The sequence below is a fragment of the Nelusetta ayraudi genome, unplaced genomic scaffold, assembly GCF_046127955.1.
Source record: "Nelusetta ayraudi isolate G7.1 ecotype Tasmania unplaced genomic scaffold, CSIRO-AGI_Nayr_v1 ptg000007l, whole genome shotgun sequence".
NCBI classification, from domain to species: domain Eukaryota; kingdom Metazoa; phylum Chordata; class Actinopteri; order Tetraodontiformes; family Monacanthidae; genus Nelusetta; species Nelusetta ayraudi.
The window spans coordinates 2,602,256-2,612,030 of NW_027466057.1; the positions used below are offsets into that span (position 1 = coordinate 2,602,256).

Consider the following 9,775-nt stretch of genomic DNA (forward strand, 5'->3'; position numbering starts at 1 on the left):
GTATTAATTAAGGCTGATAATAAGCTCAGCATGGCGGGTTTATTTGAATGCATTCCTCCGTTATTGTGCAAACCCTGCGGAGCTCTGGGGGGAATTCCCTCCCCCTGCCCTCCCCCCCTTCAGATTGGCCGCTGACTGTTGATGATGATGATGGGGGAGAGAGAAGATAACGAATTTAAAGACACACACTAACACAAACACAAAACACACACACATGCGCGCGAGTCCCAAATCCCCCCACCGACACACACTCAGGTGCTAATGAGAAAATTAACAGTCTGTTAGCTACATTCAGACTAACGCAATAAAGGCGTAAATGACCACAAGAGGGGGAAAAAAAGTAGAAACAATACAATTTATATATAGATATATATATATAAAAAATGCAAAACTGTACAATTTTAAAGAACAAAAAAATGACAAATAATTTTTCATTGAAAATAAAGTTTCACCCACAAGGTGCACGTATAAAGTGATGATGCACAATCATTTAAAAAAAAAAAAAAAGAATTACATTCTGCGGTTTAAATACTTGGCTGCACTAAGCACTATAAAAAAACTAAGTTCGCTGGAATGGTTTTGATCGACTCTTGATTATCGCTGGCGTGCGTGCGAGCGCCGCCGCCACAGCCGCCGCCTCCTGGGAACCAGGCAGCCGTGAAAGAGCGGCTGCGGCCTTCGCCGCGTTTCGCATCAAAGTCTATTTGTGTAAGAGCTTGTTTTCCTTCGCCGTCCTCGGGGCTTCAAAAAGCCGAGCTGGAACCGCTGTACTCATTACCTCTTTGGCTTAAAAAAAAAAAAAAAAAAAAAGTCCTGGTGCCGTGGCCCGGCCTTGCGCAAAAAAAAAAAAAAAAAAAGCAAAGCCAACACACATGGCGAATTAAGGCATTAAGGCAAGGTAGGGGAGAAGAAAAGAAACATCCCCATCCACGGCACGAGGATCCCCCCTCCTTAATTGTACCTGAAGGGAAATCCCTTTAAATAGTAGTTGGCGGCAGCAGTGAGCTGGCAGGCACATCAAACGGTCGCAGAGCAGAAGACCTATAAATACATCACATTCACTTGCCTCGCTTCAAACGCCTCCACCTCCTCCACCTCCTCCACCTCCACCTCCACCTCCTTGGCCCGACTCTGTGTTCCTCCTGCTGGTCCGCAGAGCTGCGTCGTGTTTAGCCGAGGAGGATCCGCTCCTTCGTCCGTTTCTCTGCCACGTTCCTCGCTTCTTTTGCCGCTCGGCGACAGTTCAGTCCCGCTCCCGCTCCCGCCGTCACGCCGCGGGGGTCTCGGAAGCTTTGCTTTTCTTCACGTAGACCTCGGACGTCCCGTCGGGCACCAGCTGGCTGAAGCCGCTCCTGAAGGAGGCCAGCAGGCGACCTGAGGAACGCGGGGCGGAGGGGGGGAGGAGAGGAGGAGGAGACGGCGGTGGCGACGAGGGCCGCGTTAGAGGAGCATGCGAGCGGGCGACATCAAAAAAAAGCGGAGCACGTTCCGACATGATGCCCCCCCCCCCCCGTAATTACTAGATGCGGCTTCCAAAAAAAGGTTCGCAAGCAGATTACAGGAAATCAAAGCCGTTTATTCAGCCGCGTGGGTCAGAAGACAGACAATTTAATGGATAATTACGCTGCAAGTGCTTATTACGGGGCTGTTTAGGGCATTTAACGATGAAGCCGTTTGGCTTTTCATGTTGGGTTTTATTCAAAGATAGAAAACCAGAGAGGGAAAGAAAGACATTCCATGCAGAGATAGAAAAGCACACAAACACACACACACACACACACACGCACAGAATAAATTAAACTGAGTTTAAACTGACCCGTCCACGTCCTCTGTCCCGTCAGGGTGAAGCTGTTGCACTGCGAGTGGGAGTTGCAGATGTGGGCGGCCTCCCTGGCGCTGTGCACCGACAGCACGCAGCCCTGCTGGCTGTGGGACGGCCAGCAGCGGTAGTCCACGTTCCCGGAGGTCCCGGTGCCCTGCGTCACCGTGTAATCTGAGTGCGGCAGAGGAGACGACACTTGAGCGCACGAGGCCACCGAGACAGTTTGGAGCGCTCGCTCAAACGACGAGATGAAAGCTCTCGGCGATTTGAAGGGGAGGTGGGGGAGGAAGAGGTGGGGGGAGGGGGGGGGGTTGAGTTTGTTGGATACTGTACAGCACTGCATGTCAAAGCAGATGGAGATGTGTATATATGTGCATACAGTATTGTTCGGATTACTCCATAAAAGTAATCCAACTACTGATTACTTATTTTAAAAAAGTAATCTAATTACTTCTTTCACTACTTTGTTTCATAAGCAATCAATTACGAATTACTTTAGTTTAAAAAAAAGATAACGTAACAGTTGAGAACGTCTTGCTTCCTGCACACAAAGTACAACGAAACACAATATTCTTTCATTTAGACGAGATCAACTCAAAATAACGTTTGTATTTCCAAACATTTTGTGGATAATAAGACATTTTTAGCTTGCAAAATATTTCAGGAAAGTAATGTAATCGTTACTTGATAAAGTAATAATGATATAATTACCAGTTGTGTTACTAAAAAAGTAGTTTAATTACAGTAGTGGATTACTTAGGAATAGATTACTCGCCTACACTGTGTGTATAATAGTGATTCAGTAATTCATTACTTTTTAGCTAAACTTCTGATCAAACGACAAATTTACAGTGACACGTGGCTAGTAAAGCTTTAGCAACGCATGCATCAACCATTTTTTCCAAAGGGATCTTAGACATAAAATTTCCTTGTGTGTATAAACCGTTGGTCCTTCAGATTTACCTCGTCTGTCTGCGCCTCACCTTCCTCCGCGCCGGCATTGAAACTACATTTATTATTCTAACTCTTTCAGTCATACCTAAATCATCTGCTACACATTAGCAGGAGCCAAACACGCAAAAAAAAAGTGCACACATGTGGCTCTGCGGGTGCGTGCGCACACACGCGCACACACACACACACACACACACACACACACACACACACACACACACACACACACACACACACACACACACACACACACACACACACACACACACGCACGCACTGCTGAACAGGACAAAAGCCTTGTCTGTGAGTCTGTTAGGGGGCAGGCACGATGTTACAAACTGTGAACCTTTCTAAATGTCAGGAGCCAGTGTGTGTGTGTGTGTGTGTGTGTGCGTGTGCGTGCGTGTGTGCGTGGCTCAAAGTGAAAGGGACATGAGAATCTGCGTTTGGGGCTTGAGAAAGGGGAACAAGGAGAAGGGGTGTTTTTTTTGTGGATCCCTCTCAGGGGAGGAAAGAAATGAGGCCTGTTGGGGAGCTCGGCCTCGGTGTCTCGGCTGCTCGGGAGCCGGAGACATACGTACATAAGCGCACTGTGATTAAGACGGAGTATGAGAGCGCCTAATCCATATGAAACACACTCTCTCCCACTGGTGTGCAGCATCAGCAAACACAGAAACACTTGGACCTCCTCAAACAATCACAGATGATCTCAACAGAGAAAAACTTATTGGGTCCAATAAACTCCATCTGTCTGCAACCTGAAATCAGGACTTGGAGGTTGATCACGTCTTCCTTAGAGTGGAGATGGTTAGGTGGAGAGCAGGATCGAGGGACGACGACCAAAATCCCGACTTTTGCTTACTTGCCGAGTTGCTTTTAAAGGAAAATCTCTCCCAAATTGAAGATTCTTCTGGACGGACGGGCCAAGTGGTTCGCGCTGCTTCGTGCGCATGTATGCGGGAACAAAAGGAGGTCAGGCGACGTGATTGACAGCTTAGCCGCACTCTTAATTATGTCGGACTGGTCTGTGGCCGGTAACTTGATCGCCCTGCACCCCTGCAGCACAAACCTCAGCTCCAGACGGTCTTGAGAGGGCGAGACGGTGGCGCTCTTGCGTGTCCCCACCACCGCCCTCCCTCCCTCTCGCGCAAAACAGCTTAAAAACTGCGCAAATAAATTCAAACAAAGCCATCATGTCTTCCCATGACCAAGCGAAAAAATTACAAGTTGAAAAAAAAAAAACTAACTAAAGACTGACTTTAGCTACGTTAGGCCAAACTGGTTCTAAAACTATAAAAAGTGAGCACATTAACGAGCTTTCCTCTGCACCACAAAAACAAAAATGACCTCAGTTTATAATAAAACCCGCAACGTGGCAAAATAATGAACATTTTTTCACGGTCTTATCACACACACTCAGCAGCAGCAGCGGCAGCAGCAGCAGCAGCAGCAGCAGCAGGGTTGACTCATAGCACCTCCTTGTTAAGCTGAACCCCCCCCCCGTGTCAGAGCAGCCAGAGCAGCCAGGCAGCCTCTTAGCCTCCAATCTGTGATTAAATTTGCAAAGTGCTACTATATAAACAGTCCGGCATCTGAGAGAGGTGGGGGGGACCGACGGAAAATCTCGCCGCAGGAATGCGGGCCAGTCGTTCTGTTATTAATATTTCACAGCGCCGAGAACGGGAACAGTGCGAGAGGGGCTGGGGGGCCGCAGCGGAGCGAGCGGAGGCGAGCCGCAGGGAAGAGAACGTGAGCTAATTTAGCTCTGCGGCGTCTGACAATGCGCTGGGAGTTCGAAGGAGAACTACGAGAGTGGGTCTGATTTTTTTTTTTTTTCTTTAAGGGCTATTCGGGAAGGTCACAACATTGAAAGTGAAAAAAAGGAAATTCTTCAGAGGAGAAAAAAGAAAACCTTCTCAGCTCTGTTGTTTTAAATGAGCGCCGGCTGAGCTCAGTGAGCCAGAGACACGCAGAATTAATCCCACTTTGTTGGTCTTGTCCTCTCATTCCAGCTGCCTAATAAACCTGTCAAAACAGGCCGAGTGAGAGAAAACACCCCGCTTTCATTTTTTTTTTTGGGGGGTGGTGCAGGTACAAAATGAAAAGAGAGGTGTAAGCTCCCTGAGTTCTCTCCGACCGCGTATCAAAATAAAGCCAATTCTGCTGCTTCCTCGCGAGAAGTGTGGAGACCAGAAGCGAGGGAGGGCGACTGAGAGGTTCCTCTGTTTTATAAGGGGGGGAGATGAAAGAAAAAGAAAGGAAAGGCAGCAGCCTTCATTCAGGGATTCTTCTTACCACTGATTATTGATGCAGGCAGGTTGTCCACGTGCAGGCCAGACTTGTAGAGGAGGAGGATGTGTTCAAAGGCCTCCAGCGTTTGATTGATGTCGGCTTTCAGCTCCCCTGAACGTGCGGAAAGTATTAAATCTCAATAAAAGATATAAATATATCTATCGCAGGGGTTACACTCGCATGAATGATTCACCTCCCCCCTCCCCCACACATGCGCTCCCGCCGACTAGCGCAAATTTGCAACTCGGCCTGGCGTGGCGCGTCGTGAAGTGTCTTGTCGAGCTCATTAAAAGAAAAACTCTTAGAGCGCGGGCATGTCGTTACACGAGCGCAATCTGCTGCACGATTTCTTTTTTCCTCTCCTTTCCTTTCCTTTTCTTTTTTACGAGCCTCCTTCTGTTCTTTTCTTTCCTATCCCCAACCGTTAGCCTGGAGTCGAGACGCCCTTTCGTCCCTCACCTGTGGAGTTCATGATGTGGTCCACCAGGTGTGTGAGGCCGGGCGGGGCCTGGTGCGGCAGCAGGTAGGTGAAGAAATACCTGGGGCGAGCCACAGGGAGGGAGGGAGAGAGAGAGAGAGAGAGAGAGAGACAGAACATGACTTGTCTGACACGGGAGCTAAAACAAACAGAGTCAATAAAGCTGTCAAATATCTGAGGCTTTTCTTTTGAAAGAACAGCCTCCTCCTGTTAGTGTCCCCCTCCGGATACTGTATTTTTTTTTTTTCCATTGCACAGCCATTACGGTTTTTCCAGCTGGGCGTCTCCAGCGCTAGCAGCGCTAGCAGCGCTTCAGGTGTCGGCCGGGCCTTCGCCCTCCATCCGTCACAACCGTAAAACCGTCGGGGGGGGGGGGCTCTCACCTGTAGGCGTTGTAAATGTTCCTCTTCTCGCTCAGGCCCTCGCACACGCCGCAGGCCGAGCACGGCAGGCTGAAGTTGCGGTTGGGGAACTGGAGGGTGCAGTCGGCGTGCGACTGGCACGCCGTCTCCTCGGCGCTGGCGTCGTCCAGGTCTGTCAGCTTGAGCTCGCCGCCGACGGTGACGAACTGCCGAGGTTGGAAGTCCAGGAGGGCCACGGAGCCCAGGGGAGACCGGGACAGGAAGTGGAGGAGCCGGACCAGGTCCAGACACACCTGGGAGGAGAGCGGACGATTGGCAACCTGAGTTTGTTTGTGGATTCGCGAGTACAAAAACCGACAGCACTATTTAAAGCATTTTAGAGCAATGAAATAAAGCTGAAGCAGATTTAATGCGGCGTGACCGTTCCATTTCTCTGAACTTTACAATATCCACTCCTAAAACTGGCCCATTCACACAAGTCCGTTTGTCCAACCACCACACAACACTGAAAAACCAAAATGACAGCCAAACTCATGAGGACAAAACGATAACCCTAAAAAAGAATGACAATTACTGATGGCTAAAAGTACTTTAGTCTTACACTGAATCACTAAATGATTAAATTAAATTAAAACTAAATGAAATTAAAAAAAAGTTGATGAGTTACAGTTACACTAGTCCAAAAAATGTTAAACTGTAAACAAAAAAGGTGACACGCCGGAAAATTACACCAAAATAATATTAAGCAGCTTGAAATCATGCAATATCAAAACCTGCTGTCTCACTTGCTCCTAAGCCTTTCGCCCGCTGCATTTGCAAACCATTTCCTGACACTGCTCTTTTTTTATTTTTATTTTTATTTTTTTTAGCGCTCTTAAAGTCCTCTAATAAATACAGAGGGGGTCGGGGGGGGGGAAGAAGAAGAAAAGAAACAGGCTGCTCATGGCAGAGCGGAGACACTGGCCCAAGGCCCCTGAGTGAGCATGAAATGATCTGGTCGCAAAAAAACATAGCTGCAGTATTAGGTAATGCCGCGGGTCTCCTGCACGTCACTCGGTGGGATCAGAGCGCTAGCCAGAGCCTGGGCCTGGTGAAACCCAACACCCCCGTGGATTACTGTAGCCTGCGCAGATGCGGCGTGGCTGAGAGGGGCCGAGCAGCCCCCGGAGTGAGTGTGGGGGTGTGTGTGTGTGTGCATGTGTGTGTGTGTGTGTGGGGTGATGGTGGGGCGGGTGTATTATGGATGATGCGGCTGAATGAGAGCCGCCCGGTTGACGTGATACTCACCGACCGGGATGTTACTCTTTGCCTAATCCAGAGACAAAGCAGGCATGCACTGACATTTCTCCGCTTCTTTCAGCCATTCATTCCCTTTCAAACACGCCCACGCATGAGAACACACACACACACACACACACACACACACACACACACACACACACACACACACACACACACACTGGAGCTGGAACCCCAGAGTGTAAATTCAGCCTCTGTTGACTCCCCACTGTGAGCATACCTGCGATGGGGGTTGACAAAGCTGCCTGCCTGAGTGTGTGTGTGTGTGTGTGTGTGTGTGTGTGTGTGTGTGTGTGTGTGTGATGACATGACATTCCCAGCCCGCCAGTGGATTAACTCCAGGACCCGTCTCCATTGCGGCGACGGCCTGATCAAACGCACCACTGAGGGACAGATGTCGGACCTTCAGGAGTTTCAAATGTCCGCCTCTGGTGTCGCTCAGCCGCCACCACCTCCTCATCAGTCGGGACCGTCAAGAGACGCCCGCGGAAATAGACGTGGCTCACCCTGAATCGGTCCTCCCAGGGACTCTGGAGCAGCTGGATCATCTGGAGGGGGTCGCCCTGCTCCAGAATCACACTGACTCTCCCCGTCTCTCCTTGTTGTCCTCCCGCGCAGTGGCCTTTCAGCTGTGGAGCAGAAGCCTCAGTTAGTCGAGACGCCAGGAGACACAGACGACCAAAACCAAAGTCGGAGGCTTTAAAAAAAATTCTTTTCACCCAGATGGAATTCACAGAATCAATCCAAAAAAGGGAGAGGGAAAAAAAATGCGCAAAGAACTCCAGACCAAGATGTTGGCCTGGCGCCACCAGCACATGACTGCCTGGGTGTGAGGAGCAAATTTATCTGTTTAGTTTCTGGGCTTCATCTGAATTGGAAGGGTACTGGTCTGACTGTTTGGACACGGGGGGGATTTTTCAGACGCAGATGTGGACAGACAGACAGTGCAAGGGGGACAGAGGCGCTTTGTCTGCTCCTGCAAAACTGGACCCAAAGGTCAGGAGGGGGTCAGTGAATTTAATTTAATTACTTGGGAAGGTCCTGCGGAGCCAGTGGAGCCTTACATGCAGCCCACAGAGTTCGAGACAAAGGAAAATGTGAACAGTGGTAACACAGTGGAAAATCCTCCTAATATTCCAGCTGCAGCTCCAAATTTATTTATTTATTTATTTTAATCGCCCTATACTGTTAAATTCCATCCCCATTTTGCTACAGTCACTTGCCAGTAACCCATAGAGGTTTAGTACAACAGATAAGTTATGACCCGGACGGGGTAACTTTACCTTGATGACGTTTGGATGCTGCAGCCTCTGCAACAGGACGATTTCTTTCTGCAACTTGTACGAGACGAGCTGCCGGCAGCCTTGCGGGTCCTGGAAATCCTCCACGCACTTGCCCATGTCGATGCCCTGCTCGTTGACCAGCTTCAGCGCCACCGGTCGGCCGTCGGCGAGGTTGACTTTGACCACCAGCTTGGTGTACCCGGAGCCGAGCACCTCCACAGCCTGCATGTCCACCAGGGAGTCGCAATCCATCTCATCCATGCGCGCTCTCCGGGAGCCGTGCGCGATCTCGTTCCACAGGTTGTACTCCGAGGTGGGCTCCGGCGAGCGGCCGCGTCCGGGCTGCCCCGCGTCGGCCGCGTCTCTGGGCAGGAGCAGGGGGAGTATTTCTTTGCGCCTCTCGTTCAGCTGGTACATCAACGCAGACTCCCTCTCGTGCACGGCGAGGGCTGCCGCGCCGGACGAGTGCGAGACTCTGGCCCCGAACTGCTGCACGCTGCTGATCAGCAGCGACACCAGGATGGAAAGAACCACGAACGCCAGCAGGGCGGCCGCGCGTAAAGAGCTGCCCATGCCGGGCATTTCGCTGCCGGGGCGCCGCTCCGTGCTGCTGCTGCTGCTGCCAGGGAGGGGAAGGGAAGAACCGGGTGGCGCACGGCCGCACACTCGGGCTGACGCTCGCTGCGAGTGAAAGGAGTGACTTTTCCACAGCAGAAGGGATCAGCTCCTTGTTTCCACCTCCCCGGGAACTCCCTCTAGAGGTGTGTCCTGCGCGCTCGTAACTTTACACCCGCCGCCTCGACAACTAAAACTTCGCCGGAGCAGCTCGGCCTCGTGTTGTCACGCGGCCCCGCGTGTCGGAATCGTTTTTTTGTTTTTTTGTTTTTTTGTTTTGTTTTTTACCCTTGGACGCGGCTGTGCACGGTGTGCCAATCAAACCGTCCGTGAAAACGATACAGCTGCGCTAAACGCTACGCGCTAAAACAAAAAAAAAAAGAAAATAAATAAAAAAAGAAAAAAAGAAAAAAAAAGGACTTCCTCCCGTACTTGGATTGGAACGATCATGGGGAGAAAATGTAAACATTTTGTTTACGTTTCAAACCCTTTATTTCCCCCCCTGAAACCAACCCCAGGGAGGATAGTTGGTCATAGTCATAACGAAGGCGAACGAAAGTGTCTGAACAAGCCACAAAAATCTTACAGCCATTAGTTCATGTGGTTTGCATTAGACAAATGGGCTGCGGCCGCCTTCGCAGTTTGTCCAGCAGGCGGCAGCACAAAGGAC

The 9,775-nt window shown here is 50.2% G+C and overlaps 1 protein-coding gene across 1 annotated transcript; it reads right to left on the reverse strand.

Annotated features, from left to right (window-relative positions):
• Positions 1 to 341: 341 nt before the first annotated feature.
• pkdccb (protein kinase domain containing, cytoplasmic b) lies at positions 342 to 9,301 on the reverse strand. The gene is made up of 7 exons (XM_076017822.1): positions 8,491 to 9,301; positions 7,714 to 7,836; positions 5,930 to 6,201; positions 5,528 to 5,607; positions 5,072 to 5,179; positions 1,817 to 1,993; positions 342 to 1,374 (listed from the first exon to the last, which is right to left on the reverse strand). The coding sequence occupies exons 1-7, from the start codon at positions 9,070 to 9,072 to the stop codon at positions 1,268 to 1,270; spliced, it is 1,449 nt and encodes a 482-aa protein (XP_075873937.1). The 5' UTR covers positions 9,073 to 9,301; the 3' UTR covers positions 342 to 1,267.
• Positions 9,302 to 9,775: the final 474 nt, after the last annotated feature.

Coding starts and splice junctions, on each gene's coding strand:
- pkdccb (XM_076017822.1), bottom strand. CDS start 9,072: ATGCCCGGCATGGGCAGCTCTTTACGCGCGGCCGCCCTGCTGGCGTTC. Junction 7,837..8,490: donor AGCATCCAAACGTCATCAAG/GTAAAGTTACCC, acceptor TCTGCTCCACAG/CTGAAAGGCCACTGCGCGGG. Junction 1,375..1,816: donor GGGACAGAGGACGTGGACGG/GTCAGTTTAAAC, acceptor CGCGTTCCTCAG/GTCGCCTGCTGGCCTCCTTC.